At 36.6% G+C, this 27,260-nt stretch overlaps 1 protein-coding gene across 5 annotated transcripts in view; it reads left to right on the forward strand.

The window, feature by feature from the left end:
* Positions 1–27,260, forward strand: part of HDAC9 (histone deacetylase 9) — a 458,175-nt gene that overhangs the window by 26,173 nt on the left and 404,742 nt on the right. For all 5 annotated transcript variants that reach the window (XM_032746695.3, XM_032746699.3, XM_032746701.3 and 2 more), the window contains one exon: positions 9,346–9,456. In XM_032746695.3, coding sequence (XP_032602586.1) covers positions 9,438–9,456 — 19 coding nt within the window. In that variant the 5' untranslated portion in view covers positions 9,346–9,437. Of the gene's footprint in view, positions 1–9,345; positions 9,457–27,260 lie in introns of those variants that run through there.

The following is a 27,260-nucleotide window of genomic DNA, read 5'->3' on the forward strand; positions in this document are numbered from 1 at the left end:
GGTAACACTTGTACTGCATTTTGAGTATGCCTGTGTCACTGAAACAATGCATCTGAGACTGGATACTCTTTCTTTAGAGGAGAAAATGGTACACATGAGAAGGTCATGTCTGAGACCTGTGTTTTGAAGCCCACAGAAATTTACTGGTTCAAGGCTGTTGAGGCATGCTGTTCCCTATTTGACATTTCAAAAAGGTAGAGGTCAGTTAAATAACAGAGCATTGAATATCTTACTAAATGGTTGAAATCCCGGATGGGACATCTAGGTCCTAATTTAATGGAAGTAGCAGAAGTGATTCAGAAGAAATCAAAGAGGTTTGTAGTCTCTGTGGAAGGGCTGGGGAGCAGCAGAATATTATGCTGATTTACCCTGAGGTTTGTCTGGATTCATTCAAGTGTTAAAGCAAAACTTAGAGACATATTGTGTTCTAAAATGATGAACTGTTTGCAAATCAGGTGCTCTTGAATATGGTTATCCATGCTAATATCTATGTATAAACATACAATCTAACAAGAATATGGATTTTTCAGGGGTATTTTGTTATAACTGCACTCTAGCCTTTTTAAAGGCAATGATGATATTCCCAAGTGTTTTTGATCACATCAAATGATCGTTGTGTACTGAGGAAGGTTTTGGTGAGGGAAAGTATGTCCTTTTGTCATAAAATCAGAAAAAAATTATCAAATTCAAACAACTTTACTGAAAGTAAATTTTTGTGGATTCCAAATTAAACTTTTATGATGTCAGAGGAAGTTTATACATGAAGTTGCTCTTGTAAAATTTTATTATATTTTTTCTTTTTAACTTAACCATCACATACTCTCAAGTTTTCTTTAACAGCTGGAAAGGAGGAAAGCAAGACTGATTCCTTCAGAGAACCATTGAGATCACAGGCCAGGCATCAGAAAATGCCTTTGGGGGCTTTCCCTTCTAGATAAGTAATCTCTTTGAGGCTGATAATTCTTGTTTCATGAGAGGTGTTCTGTTATTCTAAACTAGTACAATGTTGCAGAAATGCAAAAGTGGTTTTTTGTGTGAAAGAAGTTTTGATGTTCTGATAGCTTCTAGTTACTGAGTCCTACCATGGTAAATATTCAGATGCTGTGCATCTCAGATTAAATTCAAAACATAAGAAACATAAACGAGTTGTCTATCTTTGTGAAAAGATAGAGTAAAATAAAGGAATAGAGGAAAATTATGTTGCTATCTCTAGTTCTTTATGAGTGGCTATATATAAAGTACCACACCATGCAACAGGGTCAATAACAGTTGAAATACAATTCAGTTAAAAAAAAAAGAAGGGGGAGTGGTTGAGAGAAAGTTAGTTAGTTTTCATCTGGTGAAAAGGCAAACATAAACCAAAGCTGAAGTACTGTGAACTACATATCATATGCTCAAAGGGTTTCAGAAGTGTTCTGTTCATGGTCTACTTCATGTCCCTTTGAAAGAAAGCTTGTAGTTCCAGTGCACTGAACTATTTTGGTTAACCTGAACCCATGGGAAAAATTATATTCTAATGTCATGTTTACCTACATAATTTTTTGGTTTTGTGTACAACTATTTATTGAGAATGTGTTTGGTAGCATTTTTTAATTATTCCATGTGTATGCAGACATAGAATAAACAGTCTGCCTCCTTCTCTCCATCCCTCTACTGTAACACATTGTTAATAGTTTTCATGGGTTAAAATTACACTTAATCTCAGGCATTTTTAGGGAAATTGATGTTCTTGGAGACACAGCAGGCAGAGATGGGTAAGAGTATGCACAGCCGGGTTGTTTATTTTCACATTACTTGAAAGGGTGGGTTTTGGGATCTTTAATTTATTTTTTATTTTAATTACCAGTGATTAGGTTATTAATGATGATTGATAATAAATTACTGATGATTGAAGTGTGGCCTCCCTGATATACTCTCTGAATTATGCACAGTATAGCTCCATAGTACAGAGCTCACAGTGCTCCTGTAAGTCTGGACTCAGCTGTCACTTAACTTTGCCTTTGCTTACCACAGAAGTTCACTTAAAGTTTTTCAAAGGCAAATTTAAAAAATTAGAAGGCATTTCTAAATTGAGTGCATGAGTTGTCTGATGGTTTTTTGCCAGGAGCTTAGATAATTAGTTTTGATAGTGCTGGATAAGAGTCAAAATACAAGAAACTTAGAATTTGTGATTTCCTTCAAAGTAATCTGGGCTCTGTAACTTCTTGTTGTGGCTCACTTTTTCTAGCTTTTTGAGCAGTTTTAAAAGACAGATTCTTTCTCCCCGTTGTATTCATCTGGTGGAAGTTTCTCCACAGTCATGCATGAAGTGAGAGGACTGTACCCACTTTCATACAACCTACAAGGACTGTTCTTTTTGTGTCTTGTGTGTTCTTCAGTGCCTTGTGGCAGAATGGCTGAGGCTGTAAAGCATTTCTAGGAATTTTATAATTCAATCACAGTGAACAAAGCACAGTCAGCTACAGTAGACTGGCCAAAGCCCTTTTCACTTGCGTTTTGAATATCTCCAAGGATGGAGATGACATCTGGACAACCTGTTCCAATGAAAAAGGGTTTTGTTTTTTCCTTTCCTTACGTACTTCAGTGAACTCTGAATTTTAAGTTTGTTTTTTCTTTATAAGAAGTTGTTTTTGTTTTCAGTACTAATTAAAATCTGGCATAATTTAAAAAAAAATCAAAATGTATACCCAAACAGGCCTGTCTCGTTTTTTTTCTTCTATGAAAGCATATAGGCCAGTTCCTCACCTTCTGTGGTATATCCTGCTGCCTGGTTGAACTTGATACAGGCCAAATCTTGTACATCAGTTGTACTTTGGGAGGGCACATCTGGATGTGCTCACTTTTTAATTCAGACAAGGGGCTGGCATGAAAGAGGAGGACAGGACAACATAAGCTACAGCAGAAGTATTTCTGCAGTATTTCTGTGGAGAACAAGTTCCAAATCTTGATTGAGGCTGAAAGAACAAAAGGTTGTTTGGCTTTTTTTTTAAGCTATATTGTATTTCTAACTGATTTCACTGGGAAACAGAGTAGAAGCTTGTGCCAATTTTTTGTAACTGGCATAGCAGAAGTCCAGCCAGCAGCTTAGCAGCACATTATTTAATCCTGTTGATTGAGGTCTTGGATTCTTTTTTGGTGGAAGACACCATCTTGTCTTGATTTTCAGAAAACTTGTTTGCTTCATCTTGGTAGTCTGCAGTGAATGTAAAAGAGGTTGTTGAAATAGCTGTATGGCTTTATTGCTTGCTTTAAAATGTTTCAGGAAGGAGGGTTTGTTTTACTGGACAGAAGTCTGAGCCTCTCACAACTGTGTGAGCCATGTGCTCACAGCATGTGTGAGGTCTAACACTGCTTAATATTGCATATGAGTAATTGCTAAAATGTAGTGATTTGACTTGTTGGTTAAAATAAATATTTGCATGTTAGAAGTATAGCTGAGAATTCTTTACATATTCTGTGAGATGTACTTTTCTGTTAGGCACATCAAAAATTACTTCTTTGGGGAAATGCAAAGAGTATGATATTCCAGTACTTGCTGCTGGAGTGGTTCTTTAATACTTTACCTTCAAAGATATGTACTGCAAAATTGTTACAGACTTCAAAAAGTCTTTAGGTAGATACCTAATTAAGACGCCTGAATACTGTATGGTAAAATACTTAATTCTGCACTGAGCTCTGGGTTTTGAAGGCTTTGCTGTGAAACCACTATAATCCCACTGGAAGCAGTTATATACCCCAATGTCTGCTGGACTAGGCTTTGGTCTTTTTACTGCAAGTAAATCTGCACTGTATTTGCATATAAAGGTCACTGCATGATTGCATGTGCTGCTAATACCCTGGTTTTGCTTTAGCTTCAACTTATTGAACATTTGTAAACCCATTATAATAGCCATTTGCTTTCTGAACTGACGTCTTTAAGTACTCTGTCTTGGAATTCACACCGTTCCTTAACATCTTACCGTGTTTTCCATATGCCAGATTACTTCCTAATCAAATTTAGAAGTTTGATAGAGGGTTAAAAGGGTTTGATTTGGCACTCTGGGTTCGGCTTATATGGGTGCAAATCACCTCAGTAAAAGTTCATTGTGATTTGTTTTCCAGTCATTATATTGTAGTAGATTTATTATTCTTTCTAAGATCTATAGATTGGTGTCTTAATGTGATTTTCATTAGGTACTGTATGAATATCTATTCAACATTTTTCTTTTGAAAAATATCTTTCATTTAGAAAGATGTATTCTTCTTTTTAAGTGTCATGCTGTTCATATTCCAGAAAGAACAACTACTGTTCTTTTGTTTTTCATTTTGTTTTAAAGCTTTCATATTTCTTTTAATTGAGCTTTTTGCTGAACTGTTTATTGGACAACAGAATTTGTACTAATTCTTAGAGCTGTTTTATGTGTTTGGTTTTTTAACACACGAGCTGTTAAGTGTGAGAAGTGAATATTTCTTTCTTCTGACACTTGAGCACTTGTGCCACTTAATGGCCTCCAGCATTTTAATCTCAATTTCAAACAACAATTTTGTTTCTAAGTAACTGAAAGCAATTTGAAACAATATATGCAGCAGAGAAACACCTAGGTGTATTATTAAGGGTACTGACCTGTCATGTTCAGAATTTAATGAAGTGTATAATTCTGTATTTTAAACCACAAAATCTTTCATAATGGTTTTCTATACCCCTTTGCAAATAGAGGTATTTTAGGTAAAAAGTCCTTCTGGAAGAGAAAGATTGGGAAGATACCTTCAGGATGTGGTTGAGAAAACTATGAATTTATTTCAGAAGTTCTCATGACAAATTCATCTTGGGCACGGGGAAAATAGAAGTAGAAATATATTTTTTTTCATCTGAATTCTGTTAATTTGTTGCATTCTATATCAGAAACTCAATTCCCAGAAGAATTTTTAAGTGTAGCCACAAGATAGAAAAAATTGAGTCAGTGAATATAGTTTTGGGACAACATAGTGAGAGATGAGTTTAAAGGGATAGTGTCAACTTGTAATGCTTATTTGTGTTAGAAAATACTGGATCTACAATGTAATTATGAGAAACATAAGGTTTGTGGTGGCTGGTGGGCATGAAAACCTACATTCCATCTTGCACTCTTCTTTTGTAGCAATTTCAAAGGTTGAAAGTTGTTGAAGCTGATATGAATAGAAACTGTTGAATTTCCTTTGAAGAAAAAGGGGAAGGTTTATGGTTCCTGGATGAGCAAATGCAAGTTGCTAATATGTAACATCACCTCTGGTGATATACATGAAGGTAGAAATTAATTTGCTGTATATTGTGCTGTAGACTGGAATGCCAAGTTGATAATGAGTAAAGGATGAATTATTATTCAGTTAAAATGTAGTTAAAAAAGACCCTTAGAATGCTAGTGTTAAAATATTAAAGTGTAGTGCTTTAGGAAGTGCACTTAATCTATCCTAAATCCTGGAGGCCCTTGTTGCACCTTAGCTTAGTATCTTCAGGATCTGACCTGAGGAGCTGTGAGCTGTTTTTTGTGGGTGGAGATGGAGTACAAATTCATCTTCCAATGAACAAAGCGCCCCTCATGAAATTTTAATGCACAATGGCCTGTGCTGTTTTTTTTTTTTTGGTTTTTTTTTTTTTTTTTTACTTTTCAGATATAACATTAAAAAATGTGGCTCTAGTTAATGGTATCTAATTTGCACTATAACATTCCTTCAGGAAAAGAAAATAAATGAAAAAATGTCAGCTTATCAGTAGAAGTGTATTTGAATGAGAGTGTCTGTGTTGTGAATATAATTCTGTACATGGTGATGTGGAATTTTTCATGTTCTAAATGGGAGCTTTGACAATGTGAGCCTTGTATCATATTTACAAGGAGTTGTTAAAACTGAACCTGAACAACAACATTCAGCTTAGTGAAAGCTTTGAATTTACATGAAATATATGGAAATAGAGTATCAGGAAGGATGCCAACTGCCACTTCATTAAATATAAGACTACCAGTACAGTTGAATTTACAAAATTCCTTAACAGAAATCTTTTTATGGGAATCCCAGCAGAACAGTTTCTTATACTGGAATTATTCTCACTAGGTTTAACTGCACTGAATATTCAGTGCTGATGCTGTCTTTGGTGATCTTGAAAAGGAAAAATCATGTAATAACAAGAGTATCTTCAGACCAATGGAGGAGGTACCTAGTCCACACCCCTCTTCTAGCCTAGGTCAGCTACAGCAGGTTGCCCGAGACTGTGTACAATCTCCAAGGATGGAAACTCAAAAAACTTAGTGGGAAGCCTATTTCTTAGATGTTTGACCTCGATAACGGGGAAAAGTATCTTCTAATGTTTAAATGGAATTGCCCACATTTTAGTTTGTGCACATTGCCTTTTCTTCTGTCTCTTGGGCTCACTGAGAACAGTCTTGGTCTCTCATGTTTACTGCTTTTTACCTAGCTACTCTGCAATAAAGCACCTCATTTTCCTCTGATCTTGGGGCTTTTTCTGTTTCTCACTTTTTTCCCTGCTACCCACCCCAGTCTTGGCACACACATTCAGTAGATCCAATTTCTCTAGCCCATTGAAGTCCCTCTGAGTGACAGCAGAACCATCTGCTCTGTCAACCACTCCTTCCAATTCTGAATTCTCTGTGGAATTGCTGAGGTTATGCTCTGTACCATGAGCCAGGTCCTTAATGAAAAGCAGTTCTGGCACCAGTGTTGACCCCTGGGGGCTCCATTGAAGGGACTGGCCTCCAGCTGGACTTTGGCCTGCAGATCACAGCCCTTAAAGCTTGGCAGCACAGGCTGTTTTCAGCCACCTTGCTGTCCACTTTCCTGTCCACTTTCCTGTGTTTCACAGTTTGTGAGGGTCTTCTGGAGAACAGTGCTGAAAGCTTTTCTTCAATCAAAATAAACAGTATTCTCAGCTCTCTCCCCATCTATTTTCTAACTGTTTAATTGTAGAAAATTATCATGTGGGCCAAGCGTGATTTTCCTTCATAAATGAAGGCTGCCTATTTCCCACCACCTTCCTGTCCTTCACATGCTTGGAAATTGTTTCCAGGATTATTTGGCCAATCACCTTCCAAAACATTGAGTTGAGGTGGACTGGCCTTTGGTTCTCTGTATTCTCCATGTTCTTCTGAAGACAGGAGAGATGTTTGCTTTCCTACAATCTATTTGAACCTCCCTTGATAGTCATGACCTTTCAACGCTGTTCTGGGAGTGACTCTGCAGTGATGCTGTCCTGGTCCCTCAGGACTTGTGGGAGCATTCATCCCCTCAGGTCACATGAACTTATATGTGGCCAGCTTGTTTAAATCTTCCCTAACCTGATTCTTCTTCAAGGGTAAATGTTCCTCCAGAAGAGCAGGGAAGAACTAGGAAGCAGCTTATTTCTACAGTTTCAGACAGCTGGTATCCATAACCCAGTACAGGGGTGCTGGGGCCACTGTTCTGGGAACAGATTGTCACTTAAATGAAATATTTGCACTGACAGGATCATGCCAATCATATCTACTGATTTCCGTCTCACACAACTATCCCAATTATTAGAAATTGTCTTATTGGGGGAAAAATGTGAAGTGTGTTTTTGTGGGCAGAAAGCTTACCCATTTGAGAGCGCAGTTGGAACTGACCATGTGTTCTCAGCTCTCATATGAGCTTCAAATGTGTACTTAGATGAAAGGTCTAAATGAAGCAAACTTGCACAAAATTATAGTTTCAGTTATGGGGATTATAAATGAATTTCAAATATTAGAGTATTGTCAAATCCTATTCCCAGAATTTTCCTAATGCCCAAAAATATTATGTTTACCTTAAATGTATGCTGAAAACTCACTAAAGTAAAGCCCACAGTCGTGCATCAATATCCATTTTCTATTTTCTGAGAGAAACCACATTGTCCCAACTGAGTCTGGATACTGAATGAATGGATGTTGGATTCACTGGAAAATATTTTTTTTTCATTATCTGTGTAGCTGCTAAGATAATAATGAGATCAGTGAAATTAATTAGAGTCTTAGAACTCTTGAATTGTGTATTGGTTATACTTTTTTTGATAAATATTGCAGCTATATGCCTGCTGCAGTGGATCCTTACTTATCCAAAGTAAGGATCTGCCCAAATGCATGCTTTGGATAGGGCTTAATGGTAGAATCTGTTCAGTTTTGTAGTGGTTCCATGTGACATTTGATGAAGTTCGCTGCATTTGGCAAGGAAGAGAAAGTAGTATTTTCATGAAGTTTAACGAATTTTGGTTTTACAGGTGCTGTCTGCTAGAGAGCTGGTTGTGTCCAAATATCATGCCCATTTGAGCAATGTATGTCCAGCTTGCTTTAGGGGGCATAAAAGCAGAAGTTACTTATCTAAATATGTGATTTTCCTTTCTTGAATGATAATGATGCTAAACTTAAATGATTATACTTAGTTAAAATGTAATTTACTATCTTGAATTTGGCTGAGCTCAGCTTGAAACTAAATGTGCAGTTGGTAGTTTAAAAAAAGTGACAAAAGCTGCTAAAATATTCAGCACTAAGAATATCTTTGACTACTTAGATACTTCAGGAGCAGTGGCTGAATAGGATAGTCACAGTCATAATGCACTACAACCTTCTCTCTCGTTATGCTGTTTATATCATGCTTGAATGAAAATATATTTTAGTTCCCTGAAAGCTTCTCTATAGCTTTAAACTTTCAGCAGTTGGGAGTATTAGAGGAACATTTTTGCCTCTGCTTCTGTATTGAACTGCGAATGCCACAGGGCTGTGAAAGGATTTCAGCCAAATTGCAGAACCTACCTTGCCCTACTCTCAAGCAGCCCACACCATTAGCAGCTCTCTGTGGTGTCAGAGATGTCATTAGCTTGTCATGGGAGATCCCTTCAGCTGTGCCAATTATTTCAACGAGTTCTATTCATGAGCTGTTCAAACACTGGAGCTTTAGGAAATAGTAGCTATTCCTGAAGGACTTTTCAATGCAGATCAGTTTCTGCACATTCATGTTTTGATGCTGACTGCAGTAGAACTGAGAATTGGCTACTTCTTATACGTAAAGATGCAATCCAGATATTTGTGGAAAGACACAATTAATCCTTTAATTTTTGGTGCTCCTATGTGACTGCAGATGGGCTGTAATGCAAATTTCCAATTGAGTCGCTCTGAAGCTTTAGGATTTCTTGAATTTTAGTCTTGTTTTCAGTGGTCATCAGTGCTTGAATTTGCAGCAAAAAAATACACTATAGGAAGAACTTTTGGGGTGAGAAATTTCAAATGTTCTTCTGTTTAAGTGCGTTTGATATAATTATATTCTCTTAAAAATATTTTATTGTCAACAAATAGTCAAAGGTGTTTTTTTCTTCTTTATTTTGCTCAGATTCACCCCACTTCCAGAAGAATCTCAAAATCTGGACAACTTCTGCCACAGTTTGCTTTACACTTTAACAAGATACCATTCCATTAAGAACAATGAGCTCCACAACACCAGGTCAGTTTGTTTATATTTATACCTCACTCCTGCATAAAACTGTGCCTTCTTAGGAAATAAATAATCCTTTGTGTTGATGAAATTAATTTGGCAAAAGACTGATATGCAATACTTGTTACAAAACAGGACAATAGCTGTATAGGCAGAAAAGGCAATTTTGGGGGTACCTTATCACAGCTGAATTTTAAAGCCAGGATAATACTACAGTACATTTTAAAATATTTTTTGTTTTTCTTAAGAAACTAATTAGTCATTATCTGACATGAATATGCATTTTGTAATATTTTAGTTTTTAATATGTGTAGTTAGACATTAATTTATTTTCTACCTTTGCTTCTTTTAAAGAAAGACTTCAAATGGTATCCTGTTATTTTTCTGTTTAACTCCAAAGTCATCTTTGCCCATAATAGGCATTCTTTGCAGAGCTTCCTCCTTTACATATGTGTAATTAACAAAGGTCTCTGAACCTACTTTATCCAGTACCTGCAAAATGAGTCACTGAACTGCAGATTCACTTGATAGAAAACGAACTATCAGTAGCTGTTTAAACTTCCAAGAAAACAGAATGCTGCATATGGAACATGCCTTGACTTCAGTTCTTTTGAGGAGTGAGAGTCCCCAATTCAAATCTCTGCAGCGTCCCATATGGTTCACACTTTGTTCACCCACACTTGAAGTATCTATTCCTAGTACTGTTGGTAAAATAACCCTTTACAGGTGGCTTATTTTACGACTGCTTTGGTTTTGTGCAAACAGCCTATAAAAGCATCAGGGAAAACACTGTAATACTTTGTGAGCTGCATTTATCTGTACATACCCTATTGCATAGAAATTTAATTCAGTGAGCATTTTTTGAGATTTGTTGATTGTAGTATTAAAACTAGAAATAGCTTTTATATCAAATGGAGTCAAACATAGCTCAGTTTCACACTTGGCCTCTTTCTCTTACAGTGCAATTTGGTGCATGCAGTGAATTATCCATACAGAGCACAACAGGGCATTCAGCAGAAAGGCACATCTTTATCTTATCACAGTGGTGCTTAATAGGAAATAATCTTGTACTTCCCTAAACATACAGTTCAAATGCCAAGATACTCCAACTGATTTGGTATCCTTCTAATGTTTATTTTGTGTTAAGTGCAGGCTGTGGAAAGAGCCAAAAATTAAACTGGCTCTCAGAAAAAGAAAGTAAATTTTCCACTACTCTTATTGGTATGAAGAAAGAAGATAGCTAATGTGAGTGCATATTTATTATCTGTTTCTGTAGGCTACATGTAATGCAAGGAAGGAGAAACATTCAGTATAATCACATTACTTATAAAGGTATTTAGATACTTCAGGAACATCACTTTTTGGTAGGAGTTAGGTGCCTAAATATCTGCAAATCTACTCCTTAGTGTCCCCCATCATTAGAGTTTGCCTCTGAAAATTGAGTTGCTTCACAAACCATTTGTTGTACTTCTGTGGCATGTACAGAAATGCAGTATTCAAGGGCAGTGTCAGCCTTGGGATCCTCATTTTTCTTTCCTTCAGTGGAACAGCAGTGAGGCAGGATTTAATTTTACTTTAGTCTTACATCCTGCTTAAAGTTACTGCCATGAGCTGAAGGAGGATGGGTGTCGCCATGTGGCATCTCTTCTGTCCCCCAGCTGAGCGAGGCTGAGATGTGTTTTGTGCAGTGCTTTGTCACCTTTTGGAAGTCACTGAAATTTCTGGTTCCAGTGCAGTCCCAGCCCCAGTGCAGACTGGTAGGGGTTAGAGTGGTAGGAGAAGCCTGCCATTTCTCTGAGCAGTTAATATTTGATTGGAATTTCTTAGAAGATAAACATTGCTAAATTTTCTTATTGTACCCATAGTAACTGAGTTCCCCTTTTCCAGTTCTCTTCAATTATGCATATTTTTTCATACATGGCCAAAGTCTTTGTCCCATTGCAGTTGTTATTGCTACTTTTCCTTTCTCATAGAGTTCGATTTTTATGAAGGTTAATCTTATGAGACAAAGAGATGGAAGTGCAGTTCCATTCAACTTTAAAGGTCCCTTCCAAACAAAAGTATTTTATGACTCTGTGATTCCTATGATTCAGCTTCCAGCTTAGGTCTAAAATATGTATCAGGTTGTATGTAGTTGTTTCACCTGTTAAGATGCTCCAGTAGTTACAAGTGTCCCTAGTATTACAAAAGAAAAATGAATGAATTGCCCATGGGTCAACCAGCTTCTTCCTGTGACGATGAGCCCGTGGTAGGAAGTTCATGTATTTATGGCTTGTAATTTAAATGGCAAAAGCCTGAGTGTTCAATAGTGTTGTAGTTGGGGGATTTGTGCTTCTTCTTTTTAATTCCTGATAGTCTTGAATTTCTGCAGGGAATAGGTTGCTACATTATGTTACATCCAGTGTTTAGGGCAGTTTGAAATAATTTTTAAGCAGGACACTAAGCACATACAGTATACAGACAGTATTTATAACCCTTTTTTTCTATGGTGTAACACCAGGATGCTATCTCATTTGAATACCAATCTGTGTGTCTTGTACTTAAGACCTGTGAAAATTTTCATAATATATGGTAAATGTTGATATTTTGGGTCATGGTTGTAAGTTACAACAAAATGGTGAATGTAAATTTTTTTACAATATATCTAGCCCGCATATATATAGCTTGTGTATGTACATTCATGCATGCTGTTTACACATAAGATAAGCATATTAAAAAAAAAAAAAAGGAGAGGAAAAAGCAAGAGGAAAACTGGCTAAAGCATTACTACTCTGTTGCTAATGGTATAGGTCAGCCCACTTCATGAATGTCTTGTTCTGTCAATGAAAAATTCTGAAATGCTGTAGAAAGGATTGTGCACACTGTGCTAAATTTCTGTGGTTTTATGATGAGATGTGCTAATTGAAAAAAAAAATATTTCTTTAGAATTGCTTTCTCTTCAAATCTAAATTGTCTGAAAGCCCATTGAATGACCTTATATGGAACAAGCAAAAATTATTTCATTCAACCTGAGAAACGTCTTTGGATAGACTTTGTCTGTAAAATCAATGCACATGAGTATTTCCTTATATTGTATGATGCAATGAAAGTGGAGCCTCCAGCATAGCAACATCTACTTGCAACAACTCTGTAGCCTATTAAATTGATCCCAGCTCTTTGAACCTTCGGGGACCAGGCTCTTGTTAATCTGTAAAGCTATTAGGTGAATGCTGAATCTCAACAGGGAAATGTTTGCTTTGCTTGTTATGAATGGTTAGATCATTAAGGAAATGTTTACATTCTGTAGCCATTGCATGTTCTAAACCGATTACTGCACATAAGTGTTGGTCAGAAAGAGAAAATATTTATTTCACCGAATCACAGAATTGGAGGGGACATCTGGAGACAGCCATTCAAATCCCTCTGCCAAGGCAGAGTCATGTGGAGCAGGTTACACGGGAACTCATCCAGAAGGGTTTTGAATGTCTCCAGAAAGGGAGACTCCATGACCTGCAGCCTGTTCCAGTTCCCTGCCACCCTCAACACAAAGAATTTCTTCCCCATGTTGAGGTGAAACTTCTTGTGTTATAGTTTATGGCCATTGCTCCCCATCCTGTAGCTGAGCACCACTGAAGTCTGGCTCCAATCTCTTGGCACTTGCTTTTAAGATATTTGTATGCTTTAATGAGATCCCCTCGCCTTCTCTTCTCTGGACTAAACTGGCCCAGCCCCTGCTCTTATAGAGAATGGTTAGCATCAAATTCTGAGAGAGACTTTTAAAAAAAAAATATTAATACTCTCCAGTGTTGAATTAATATACTCACAGGTGTATTTTGGAGTTTTCTCTGTCTACTATCTTGAAACATGTCTTCTATTAACATGGTGGTGCAGTTAGAGATTGCATGTCTTGTATGCCTACCAGCTCAGTTTCCAAGGATTCCAGCCCTTGGAAAGGATGCTACTCATCTGAACAGGAGAGAGATTGCTTAATTTAAAATATATGTTGGTTTAATACAGTATTTTTTACCCAGATCTTTTGGAAGAAAAACAGCATCTATGGGGAATGGTGGATTATAAATATTTCTGTGAAGATACAGATCACAGGTTTTCTTTTTGTAACCTGAGGAGGGGAACGACTCCATAGAGATCTCATTTCTTCTCCATTTTACTTCTCCTGTCACCCAGGTCTTTCAGACTATGCTCTGCCTTTCCCCTTGAAATTAAAAGCAATATCAGAATAGTTACATGAAAAAAGTGCTATCAAAAAAACAAAACATCAAAACCACAAAAGTTAGTCATGAAATAATTTTCTGTTAGGGTAGAGTGACAAGTGATATTAATACATGGCACTGATAAATTATGAAGGGAAAATACCTGGAACTCTTGATCTTTATGGGAGTTTTCCAGATGCTGCAACTAACGCTACAATAGCAGTGTTTGGTATCACAGTTTCCTGATGGAAAACCACACATCCAGTTTATCCAGTTTCTTTCTTAATATTGAAGACAGGTGAAATGCTGTTGTAGAAAGCTGCTCAGAGAGCTTTTTGCTGTCCCTGGTTTTCAGCAGCATTTCAACATGCCTGCTGCTTAAGATAAGTTCAAAAGGTGTCTGGTTTACTTACATGCACCCAGGTGAAATCAGCTTTTTTATCTATCTGTAATTACTGAAATCCAAGTGGGATATATAATACTTTGGAAATCACTGTCCAAACTTTTCTACTGTTCAACAATGTTACGTATTTTTTCAGGTCTTTAGTGTCTTCTAAGAGATGCCATAATCAACAGAAAGTGATATTTTTTAATAAACTGAGTAGAAGAGAAAGGAGCCGTATGTTAAATTCTGCTAGCTCCTACTTTTGAATCACTTTTCTGTCATCTTCATTCTGAATTTCTTTTATAGGCATTTGTTTGTTCCTCATGAGAAATAGCTTGTTTTTCCTCACTGCAAAGCTGACTCCCCCTGTTTTCTTCTTCTGCTTTTCTTTGCATTTTTATAAATAATTTTTCTCATATTAGCAAAGACTAAATATAGAAAAAGTTCCAAAATGCAATTTTCACTACTGTTTTAAAATTAAAATGCATTGAATGTTTATATTTCAGTCCCGTAACGATCTCTACACCAGCAGTTGATGCTGTGAACAGATGAATATTTTGATGAATAATCATGTATCTTACTTTAAAATTAGTTTTGTCAGCTTTTTGGTAAAAAGATATAAGATAATTTTGAGTCCAAAACAAAGAAGTAAATTAAATAGCAGAAGGATAAAACCTCTTCTTCACACATAGGTCTGTTTTGGAGGTGTTTAAGTTCCACTGAAGTCGAGTGCATGGATCTTTTTCAGATTTCTGACTGTAGACTGAAGGAATCAAATACATTTGTTCCTTGTGATGACTTTGTGATGAATTTTCCTTAGATTAAAAAAGAACTGCGTCACAGGCTGGATTAGATATATATGGAGAATTCAATGAATATGACCCAATAAGATTCAGGATTAATAAATATGTTATCTATATCTGTTTGTCTATGTATGACAGTACTGCAGCTCTTTAAGATATCAAAAAGGAAAAGAAAATCTACAATCTCAGCCTTAATATAATGTAAAATAAGGATTCTTGCCTCACAGCACTCCTTGCTCTTTTTAACTTTTAATGCAAAGCACGACTGAGATGTGCAGCTCGGATTTTGACCTCTTGAATCTCCTTACAGAACTCCAAAATAGCTTCAGACTGACATAAATCTTAAGTTTACCGTTATGAAATGCAAAAAATGTTGCTGCTTAGAGACTCTCTCTGTATTTTTCTTGTAGTAATTTAAGCCTGACATCTTTATCTAGGTATTTCTAGGTAAAATCCCAACATGCTTGAATGAAAAATTTAGATTCAAAATGCGTTCTGCCACTGGGGATTTAATGTACAAGACTGTCAAATAATGAATAAAAAGCTCTGTGCATGCAGTAGATGAGAAAGCATCATCTTGTTCACTTGCTATAATTAAAGTTTGTAAATACATTGAGCTACTTACTATGCTTTTTGTCTTCCTCTTAGAAGTAATTTGCACCATTTACAATGAAAATTGATAATTAAAGCATTAAAGTGTCATGGTTCTACTCTTTGTGCTTTCATACTTGCACGTGTTCATGAAATTCTATTATTTTGCATGCTAATTTTTCAGATTCTAAACGAATAAATAATGACAACTAGACAGTGGGTTGTGAGATCAGTTACTACTTTCAGCAGATTCAGGTTACTGGAGAAAACAAATCTGCAGGGTATTTTTGGTATCACTTTGTGGTACTTTATGATACATACAGACAAACTTTAACCTATACATGCATAAAACATTCCTATCTCTTCAAACAGATGCTATGCTTGACAATTAGAACTATATTGGTTTTTTTTTCAGGAGTCAGTTGTTAATGTTGGCTGCTGAATGGTTTTTGTCTGGGAATTTGTCTTTCAAGATAACTATTTTGTTGGTCTGTGTAGCCAAAGCACAGGTTTGACTTTGACCATTAGCACCTTAAAAGATAAATTAGTTTTCTGAAAATAAATACTGAAATGTTTATAAAGCTTGTAAAGACTCTTTAGAGTGACTTTTTTAAATTAGAGGTGAAAACCTTTTCTCATTTTAAGTATGTAATTTGTCCTCAGTGCTTGCTTAGAACACGCACCTCTAGAAAGAGCCATAAAATTTATTGTTCAGTGGCAAAACACAGTATTTCACTGTCCTTTTTGCTTATTAGTAGTTCATTAAACCAAGGTGGCACAGTTATACTTTCATTGGAGTCTAGTGAACTTTAAATAGGTATATATTTTCAGTGACCTTAGAAAAGCAAATCAGAAGATTGCATTCTCTCTAGAGAGCAAATATATGGTGTGTTATAATAGTGTTGATACTTAGCAATTGAAATATGCTGGAAAATAGTGGAGAGGCTGATTCCTCATGTGGCTCATCATTACAAATTATGAATCCCAACAGCCACCTAGAAGTTTCTTTGCTTGTCACTAAGTGTATGACAAAATTTTCATGTGTTGTTACTGAATAGAAGTCTGCCATCACGCTAAGTGAGTTTGGAAAGCCTCCAAACCCAGAAGTTTGGATTCCCATCTCACAGGAAATATTTAACCAGCTCTGCTTTTATTACTTTACTGTCTCTAATCCTGAAGTCATTGTGCTTGCTAGAAGCTTACATGATAGGAGCATCCTGCATTGCCTCATGCAAGCTTGCCTTTACTTGAAGCAAACTCTTTAGCATAACCTGTAACGCCTTTCCTAAGTACAGGAATTTTCTCAAGGAACAAAAATTGTGTGTAATTATGAATCAAGTCAGAATCTGAAGCTCAACTAAAGAGATGTCCCTTCCCCATCTCATTTCAACAGATGACGTGTGTCTTTCTGTGCTCTAATTCTATATGGTCCAAAGGCCTAGATTTTTATATTATTGGAGGAAGGAGGGGGCTCACTACCCTCTCTGAATTTTCTGTCTAGGCAGCTGGACTGTCATATATACAGAATATTCCTTGGACTGTTCCAAGTATGAGAATCCTAATCCTTAGTAGGTGAGATCCTAGATAAGTTCATCTACTTTTGTTGTTCCTTTTAATTTTTTTTTTTACTTTTTTTCCCCTGATTGGTTTGTTTTACTTCTCTCCCTCTCCCCAGCATCTGAATACCAGTCTTAGTCTCGTCATACCAAATAATCTGTTCTTCTACAGATGATATTTCTTTTAATGTACTGTCTGATATGTTTAAGGAGGGCGGCACTGGGTGGGGGGGGGGTGCGGGGAAGTTCAGGGTGTTGTGTTTTCAGTAAATCCTGATTAATATAGGATCAAAGACTATAAATAAAAAGTTTTGCCTCTCCAAGTGGTTAATTGTTGTACTCTATTTGGCAGATGAGTTGGTTTTACTAATTCTTGTCTCTGTCAATTCTCATATTTCCATGTGGAGAATTGCTGTTGCAGTATCCAGGTAAACAAAAATCTTTTTACAACATCATTATTAGCAAGGTTCTTTCTATCTGAAAACACAAGTAGTGTGGGAGATGTTCATGCTTTCTGCTTTGCTGCAAACACTCTTTACTCCTGAGTGTTCTGGCCCACCAGATAACTCTCTCACTTCAATTACTAAGTGGTGTGGTGTCAAGTCTCAGTGCTGTGTGGGGGATGAAGACAGGACAGTGTCACCTCCAGGACAGGAGACCAGTGGAGCTGCATAGTTCAAAGAGCCACCAGAGGGAGGTTACATTTCGGCAAGTCTTTTTCAGTGGCAGTGCCAGAATAAGCAACTCTAGTGACTGGCTGCCTGTTCTCACTCTTCTCATTGACTGCTCAGCTGTGCCAGGTATACTTGTTTGTGTGGCCACAGGATGAGATGGATTCAGGAACTAATCCAGGCTCAGCTGTTCCCAAAAGTAAGGGTTGTTTTTAGCCTGGATTTGTTCCTCACTGTGGTTTACTACATAGCCACACAATGGTCCTGGCAAAGTTAGGAAGGAAAAGGGGAGAGAAAAAGTACGTTTAACTCATGTACTACATTGGAAAGAAGGGATCATGAGTCATTCTTGAACAAGAGAAGCATGGTCAGCCTCCATAACTGTGGGACTGCTTAACCATAGGTAAAGCTGGAGAGAAGTACAAAGGACTTCTTCACGCTTTTTCACTTTACTGGCCATTGCTCATTTATGGATTTTAAGAATTACCTGTTCTGTCCATGCAGAATTTGGAGGCTCAGTGAACATTTTTATAAATTAATGAAATTACTTACCAAGTCACATCATCCAGCCACTTTTAAAGTGATACATATCACTTTTAAAGTGGTAGTTCAGCATCTGGCTGCCAGGCATTCTTTCATATTCATCAAGAATAGGTTAGGAATATGTGAAATGTGCTTTGTTAAAAGATCACAGATTTAATACTTACCTATATAAATTTATAACATCTATTATTTGGTAAGGCCATGTTTCTAAAATGTTGCATAATACAGAAAGTTAGATTAAATTCTATGAATAAAAAGTTTTTGGTTCTTCATGTATTAGGTTAGCTGTATGAATACTAGTTATATTGAATACCCTAAAAAAGGTGTGTTTGCCAACTTTTAATGTTTTCACACCCACACACCACCTCCTAATTTTGTCTCTGGCAGATGTGTTTCTGCAGAATACATGGTTCTGCAGTGATAATTATAACGCTTATAACAGGTAATTTGCAGATTTGGTAACTCACAAAAAGAGACTATTTTGTTGCACCTTAATTTTGAAGCTGGTGGCTATTTCAAAACGTCATTACAAAATCTAGAATGTGGGAGTGTATGGAATATCTTAATCTGTTCTTAATCTAGAAATTAAGCACTGCTTTATAGCATTTAGCAAACAAATGTCTAAAGGGAGCTGAAGGTATAATTTAAATTGGAAAGGAGTGTGTGTTATACTTTACTTCAGATAATGATGTGCACATTGTGGGTGGATCCAAACCCTGCTGAACCAATGAAACTCATGGTTTCAACCTGCCTCAGGGTTTGCTTTTTTTTTCCTTAGGTTTTCATCTCTAAGAAGACAAGATGATTTTTAGTTTTAAAAGCTAACACCAGAATAAGTTCCTGTTTCCATGTGTGATTTAGAAAAATACTTATTATATATTTATAGTTATAGTTCTACTAGTCAAATCTATTTTTTTTTAGCATTACGGTTTAGATATGATAGATTTGTAAACTCTGAGAATTTCTTTTGAAAGTTTAATGAGGCCTGAAAGAGCTTGACAAAAAATGTGTTGTTTTGGACTGCTAATCTCTGCAGAGGAGGATTTTGATGTCATGCAATATCTAGATTTTTGTTTTTGTTTGTTTGTTCTTTTAATAATAACAAAGCTGGGCAGTTGTCAGAGGTCCTGAGGTAATATCTAATTTTTGTGATGACTGTAGTTCTAAGGGTTGTGATGCATGATGTTGATGTTGTCAGCCTCAATGTGCGTTCCAGAAGGGAGTCTCCTTCAGGTACTGACCTCTGGCAGAAAATTCTGACAGAAAGGAAGGCAACCTGAGATGGTTTGACAAAACTCCCATTAGTTAAACATAAGATATTTTTGAGTTCAAAACTTCTGCTTTAATATTTTGGCAGTTTTAGGGTCCCTGAATTCCTGCCCGGAGTTCCTTTTGTTATGAAGTGTAGTTAAGAGCTGACCTGAAGACAAGGACTAGTGGCCTCTGCCATGCTACTTTATCTTCTAACTTGTTCAATGTTCTTCTCCTAGGATATAATTTGTTAGTTGTTCTTTCCAGTCTTCTCTTAACTAAATTGTTACTTTAACAGTTTTTCATAGATAACAGTTTTAAATCTCTCCATGTTTTTTTCTCTTAGATTCTTAAGGTGCTACCTGTAAATGATAGGACGGTTTCTCGTCCAGGAAAGTAAAATTATGCAAGTACTAATTGTTTATTAATCTCTCATTGCTTTGTAACCCACAATTTGCAGATATAGTCATTCTTAATTGTCTGGATTATGGATTAATCAATAGTTTGTATGCCTCAATGCTTGATTGTAGGATTTTGCCTTTATATGTGTAATGGAGATGACAACTCCTTGCATATGGCTTCCTCTGTATAGTGCTCTTTAAGGTTGCATATATGCGTTACAAGACTTTACAGATTTTTCAAAATTCAATGGTCATGTCATTAATTTACATAAGTTTATTGTTGTCTGTATTCTTGATTTTTCCTGTGTTGGGAAATGGAAACTTATCTGGGTGAGAAATTCACAATGGATTACTGATCTGGGGCATGGTAGAGCAAAAAAAGGTTTTCTGTAGGTATAGAGACAATGAGGGTTGTGTATGTTCTGTGCTGTGTGACTCACATCACTTGTATTAAAAAAGCACCTACTCTGTATTTTAAAACAATACTATTTTGATGCAGTACCCTGCAATACAGGCCAGTGCACAATATACAAACTTTAGGTTTCATGAAGAAGTAGACATCAGATATCTTTCACAGCTCCCCCTAAGGTGCTTGCAGCTGTTTCTCTAGCCTTGAAGTGTATCTTTACTGACTTAAAGTGAATATAGCTCATTTAGATATCCCCAACTCAGCTTTCAGTAGTTGCTGTGGGTGCAAAGAACACTCTTTTATATTGTTCAAAAGCTGCCTCAGATCCTGATGAATATCTTTTTTTCTCTATTGAAGCATTCAGCAGTTGTCCTAGACGATTTTTTATGGACAAATTCACGAGTACGTGTAAGCTAAGTCAGGAAAATCCTGAAATAACCACTGAGTACTTTGTCTTTTGTGTTCAGCTATTTTTAAAAAGTAGAAGAAGAGAGAGGAACTCAAAACACAGTGCTTCTACATGGAGTACTGTATCACCTTTCCCATGTGTTATTTCTGCGATAAATGTTTTAGCTTTTCAGTCTGGTATTAGAACATGCCTTGCACCATGACATGCACCATTTGAGGGGTCTACTTGCCTTTTCTCACAAAACATAGAAGAAAGCTTGTTCTTTTGTGCACTCCTTAAGCCATTACCATCCAAGGAATCTGTTCTAGATGAAAAATCATGTTTTGATTTGAAATAGCTGATAAGGAGTGCCTATAGACTTGTGGAAGCACCATTCATTTCTCTGGCAGGGAGACGAAATTGTAGTGGCTGTCTTTGGGGTGCAGACCCCAAAAAGTATATTGGAATTTAAAAAATCAGTATTATCCTGTATATATACAGGATTATATATATAATTATCCTGTATATATATTATCCTGTATAAATCCTTTCAGTAAGAAACTCCCAAGCCAGAAAACTGAAAAATTAAGCCAACTCAGCATTGGTATGCAGAGGATTTGGAAGGACAGTGACATAGGGGCTCAAAAGCAGCATAGAGAAGGGTGAGTGAGATTGAGTGAAGACGTTAAGAGCCATGGAGGTAGAAAGCACTGTCTTAGATTAAAAGAATCTAACAACAAGAATGTAAGAAAAAGGTATATAAAGAAGATATATGCAGAAACCTAAGAATACATGAGAATAAATGTGTCTAAAGTGTTAGTGAGGAAAAGAAATTTTTTGAAAGAACTTCCTAGGGAAATAGCCTCCCTTCCTCTTGGCACTGGTCCTCAGTGTCACAGGGGAACTGGGACTAGCCTCAGTAGTGCTCTGCATGCCTAGATGCTGAAATGGAGATTTGTTTCAAAGTTGACTAAGATTTTACAGCTAGTCAGTACTTTATGGTGCTGAAAGCATTCCCACTGATAGGTTTCTAAGGTGTTTAGCTGGCGCTAGTTTCAAAGTTCTTTATATTAGTGATGTAGCACAGTGGATATGGACTGGAAGAACAAATTCCTTTAATTGCATGCTAAAAGGAAATCTGGATTACTTTTGCTGTGCTTTGTATTTTCTCACCCCTGGGAAGTGTTTCTGGAAGAAGTAAAACCTTTTACATTTGGGATTAATAGTCCTTTTGGTATAACTGCCCAGAACCAATTCTGGGAGCACACACTTTTGCAGAGTGCCAGCAGGGCCCTTTGACAACTCACACCGGCTGGTGCAGCTGCCTGCTTTGGCTGGGAAGAGCAAAGGAGCAGAGATGGAGGATGTCACATATAAACAGTGGTCTATGCAATACAGTAAGTTGCAAGTTCATGCCAAATGGAATTAACACTATAAAACTGAGTATGTATTAGCTTTAGATTAGCTGTGTTTGACTTCATTATACCAGTTTGTCTTAGCCTTCCTTCACTCCCCAGTTATGATGTGGCGATTTAGTTATACCATGAAATGAAAAATAAGAGACCTTAAACAAAATCACAAAATGTATTCTATGTTTAAGCTTTCTGATGCATGTGTTTAACACCCTTTTGAGAGGGGTGTTTTAATGGTACAAGAATTATCTGATATTTTCCAGTCAAAAATCAGGTATAAACTCTGTGTGCATATGTGTCTATCTATAAAAATCAGAAATATTATAATGCTTCCTGGACTTGCAGCATCCACTGTTCTGACATTTTCAGGGCTTTAGCAGCACATTTCAGTCATGCTGAATTGTATATTGATAATTATTCCACACTAAAAAAAAAAAAAAAAAAAGAGACTTTTCTGGTCAGGGGTTGGGCATGCCACCCAATGTTACTTGAGAAGTAAATCATCCTGTTATCTTTCTGTCTTCTTTCTGCCATTCCAGCTGTCTAGAGGTGCTTTCTGCAGTCCTGTAGAGGGGCAGGAGGTGCACAAGGTCTCCTTAGTTAGAACACATGATGATTTATTTAACCATCCATCTATGTTGCGCAGTGACTGTGCCACAAGAATTGCACAAAGATTTTAACTGTAGGCGGTTGTTCATTTATTAATGTAAACACCATGTGCCTTGGATGTGCGAGCACTAAAAATAAAGTTGTGGAGTTAAAAATAGATCTCTGGGAGTACTGAGATGCTGCTTAATCAGAACCAGCTGCAAGCTGTCTAGAAAATGTAAGTTATATGGAGCCAGATGGCTTTTGCCCTTTTTGCTTTAGACAGCATGTAATTTGGGTAACTGCAGCTACAGTAGTGTATTTTCCTAGTCAAACTGTTTGATAAACATATTTGTTTTGAAGAGACACTTCTAATTACAGAGCCAGTAAAATGTTAATTTATTTTAATATTTCTCCATGTGGGTAAGCCAAAGGAAGGTTACATAATAACAAACTCAAAGGCACGCACAATTACTCCTCACAGCTGTATTCGGCAGGAGCTGGATTATGGCTATACATCTTTGCACAGGAAAGCTCTTATTCTGGGAACAATCCCACTGAAAGCAAGGTAAGAAGGATATAAATTAAATTAATAGTGATCAGTGGGAGTCATGTGAAGTCACTTTGCAGGAGTAAGATATTACACAGAGTATCAGAATGATATCTGGCAAGTGCACATCAAACAACAGCCTGTAGGATTTCAGGAAGGCTTTCTTGCACACTTATTTAACTGGTAGTATTAAAACCAAAACATCTTCTGAGGCTTGGCAATTTCCAGAAATCACCAGGCTGTTGTTAGGGTCCTGTGTTGAGACTACATTTAGGCATCTCAGTGATTAGTCTAGGAAGTGGGAAACTGAACCTCAAGTCTGCTTTCTTTAATTTGGAACTACTTGGGGTGGGGGATTATGCTTTGATTGGGAGGCTTAAAGGCAAATACCTCAAACTGCAGGATCATCCCTGTTCTTGAAGTCTATTGGTCTGCATCTGGGGGAGCTTAGAGTGAAACTGGGGGGTCTCAGACCACTGTAGCTGTGTGCGTATAAATTGCTGTTCAGTCTCATATTTCCATAGCTGGACTGGTGCTATGATTCTAGCAAAGCTAGAAAGCAGGTGGGATGCATTTGAGGAACTGCTTTTAGGAATTATTTTAACAAAAGCCAAGCCCTACGAACTTGAGAAGCAAGTGACCAGATTTCATCCTTTCTAAGCAAGGATGTCAGATGAAGATGGTTGCACAGAAGAGCCAGAAAATGAGTCTTGGTTTAAGCGAAGGCTTTTGATAGATGGGATTTATTAAGGTGCTTGTTTTATAGACAGATGATACAAATTAATTGTAGTTGGCATAAAGTAGTCATACTGAAAGATTAAATCTCTCCACGTCCTTCTCCCATCAGTGTTTTACAGTTTCTGTGATAACTGGAATTACAATCTTGATGTTCCTTTGATATTCTAGGGTTTTTTTTTTCCTAATCTTTCTGAATGAAATGCCTTTTTCTCTGTGATGTTTTTATTCTATTCAATAAAAAGTTTTCTTCTTCTCCTTCATCCAATCTCCCAGAATTCTTCAGCTTCAATATCTTCTATGCAAATTGTCATTATCTTAAAAATTTAAGCCTCCCATGGGAAACCACATAAAAGTTCCAACCTGTTTCTGAAGGTAGCACTAGTTGCCTGAACTAGCTTAGTGGTGGGTTGGTAAGATGGTTGTTTTATTTTCCTAAATGCTTATATTTAAATATATTTGCAATGCAAATCTGTCTGAAATTGGTAGTGTGGCATTCTCTCCTCTACTTTAATTCTTTTGCACCTGTCATACCCATGAGTCATGAGATTTTTTTTTTTTTAGCTGCAAGAAGTAGTTTAATCAGTTCTTTGTGGCCAGTAATTTTTTATACTAATTGATGCCAAAAAGAGTTCTAGGTTACGAGCTTTTTTGGGCATATTTCAGTATGAAATTAACTTTTTAAAGCGCTTTGAAAGTGCAATTATTGATTAAAAAAAAAAAAGATTGCTCCTGTTTTGTCTATTTGATTATTGGCTGAAACTACTAGTGATTTAAGAACTTGCAAATCTGTCCTTGCTTGAGCAGGGTTGCAGGTTCAATTTACAAGTGGTTCTTAAAATAGTAACACTTAGGGTCAGTTTCTAAGATGTTTTAGGCTGAAATCAAATTATAAGAATTTACTAGTTTTTGACAGCAGAAGTGATAAAGCTGTGCAGATGAATTTTTAAGTAGCTGTATACATGACATTCAGTCTTAAATTGATGAGTGCTTGGATTTAGATTATCCCAGCTGTAGGAAAATCTCTGTGATCATCTGATTGTTCCAGGCTTTCTCACTTAAATATTTTGTCAATGACCTAAAAATGGTTGCTACTGTATTTGCCTTAGGATAATTAAGACCCATTCCTAATCAGGAGAGCAAGAGGGAAAGGGAAAATAAGATTGCATGAGCTCCTTGGTTAAGGCTTCAGTCTTTCCTTTGTTAGGAATCCTGTAGAAGAGAGAATGTGATGCTTATCTACTATTTTCCTCCCTTTCACACCTACCTATGGAGGAGATTAAGACTGGACATAGAATTAGCTTTACGTTATTTGTGCTGTTCAGCAGAATGGGTATAAGCAAAGATGTATGTGGTACCAGTAAAGATATTTCAGTATTAATGGAAGATAGTTACCTTTAAGGGAAGGAAAAGTAGGTAGTCATGCTTTTGACCAAATTTAGAGCAAATAATTGACTTCTGAATTTGGTGATTGTGCTCTAACTTCTAATATTTCAACTAATTACCTTTACAAATGCCTCATGAAATAGCTAAATATTTCACTTAAATAGCATCACTAGGAGAAAAAATTAATTCCAATGTTTTTAGCACAGGGACACTTTCCACTAGACAGGAAAGCCCTATCCAAACTGGTCTTGAACATTTCCAGGGATGGGGCATCCACACCCCTCTGGGCAGCCTGTTCCAGTGCCTCACCACCCTCTCAGTAAATAATTTCTTCCTAATACCTACTCTGAACCTGTCCTCTTTTGTTTTAAGCTGTTGACCCTTGTCCTGTCACTGCGTGCCTTTCAGAAGATTGCTGTCAACAGTTTAAATATTAGGGTTTTGCTAATCTGGCACATTTTGACTGGAATATCCTCAGGAGCATTTGCAGGAGCAGCCCAATATGCACGCAGTTGGGGATGGAAGCCCCATCCTGAAAGATTATGCCTGGGTGCATGAGTGCAGACAGGTTCCTAGGAGCGAGTGTTACCCTTCCTTGCCAATCAGAACCTTCTGTTCCTCCTTTACTTCTTGCTATGCATGGCCTGAGAGTTATTGTAAGCCAGGTGATCTTGATCATCCCTGTAAAAGGTGGATAATTTTAAAATATTTTGCTATCCGCATGAATTTGTACATGAAATTTAATTAACATATTAATTCTCCATGTTTAATATTGCTTTATGCCTACATATAAATAAGGGTTGAACACTTAAAACAGCAAATGACTACAGGTTTAACATACTGCACCCTTTCTTTTTAGATTTTAAGAGTAAAAACCTGTGTTTTTCTGGAAAATGCTGAATTTTTTATGTAAAAATAAACTTTCTTAAATGTGGAAATGCTGGTTGTTTATGAAAGTTTCTAGGCTTTGTTGGAAATCTTCCTCTGTGATTTCTTTTAATATTAGTCTAAAAGTAGATCCTTGTCCTCATTTTAACACTGTTACAAGACGGAAATTGATTTACCTCAGAAAAAAAAAAAACAGAGTTTAATAATTTAAACTCAAATGTCCCCTTTGAAAAAAAATTAGGAAGGAAAAAAAAAAGCTGTATAGCTTACACTTATTAGAGAGGGTCTTGCATACATTATGGGATGTGCTCTTAAACTTAGCCAGGTTTTTCTGCATGATAACCTTTCTAGGATCTTTGGGTTGGTTTACGCAAGGACAGGCAAAAAATTAATATACACTAACCAGATTTGAAGCAGATTCATTAAATTGCACTAAATCCTTGTTCAGAGTGCTTTTAAAATTAGCTTCCTTAATTTAATTGATATTAATTTTTTTGGAGGTGACCTAAACTGTATGGCGTTAATTTAATCCAGAATGAGTATTCCATAACGGGGTCGAACTAGTTTAACCATGCTTTTTTAAAAGTAAGTCTGGATTGTTTTCAAGTATTTTGATATTCCTTAGAATTTCTTCTTCATTTAAGATGAAATGTCTAGAATTGCTTTTATACATGGGCTTTTTGGTGGTTGGGTTGTTTGTACTTTTTTGATTGTTTTCAACTCACTGTGTTACTGTAAACAAAACCATAATTTTTTGATTTAAAGTATGTTGGTATTTGTAAGCAAGAGGACCCGTTATATCTATTCATACCTAGTGACCAGGAGACAGATGATCTGAGAGTCTCAGGGTAGTTCTTGGAAAAGTGCTGAGCTTTTTATTCCATCTGGCAATATATTCCCTCCTGTGCAATGTATCTGTTGAAGTGTACAGTTATCTGCTTTTTTTCTATCTTTCCTTACAGCCTTTAAAGTGATACATTTCCCTTTTTGTGTTTGAAAGGATGTTGATCTTATGACAGAATTTGCTGAGTGATTTCCATATCATTTGTCACAAAAAAAAAATAGG

This window comes from Taeniopygia guttata, chromosome 2 (genome assembly GCF_048771995.1).
Source record: "Taeniopygia guttata chromosome 2, bTaeGut7.mat, whole genome shotgun sequence".
Classification (NCBI taxonomy): Eukaryota; Metazoa; Chordata; class Aves; order Passeriformes; family Estrildidae; genus Taeniopygia; species Taeniopygia guttata.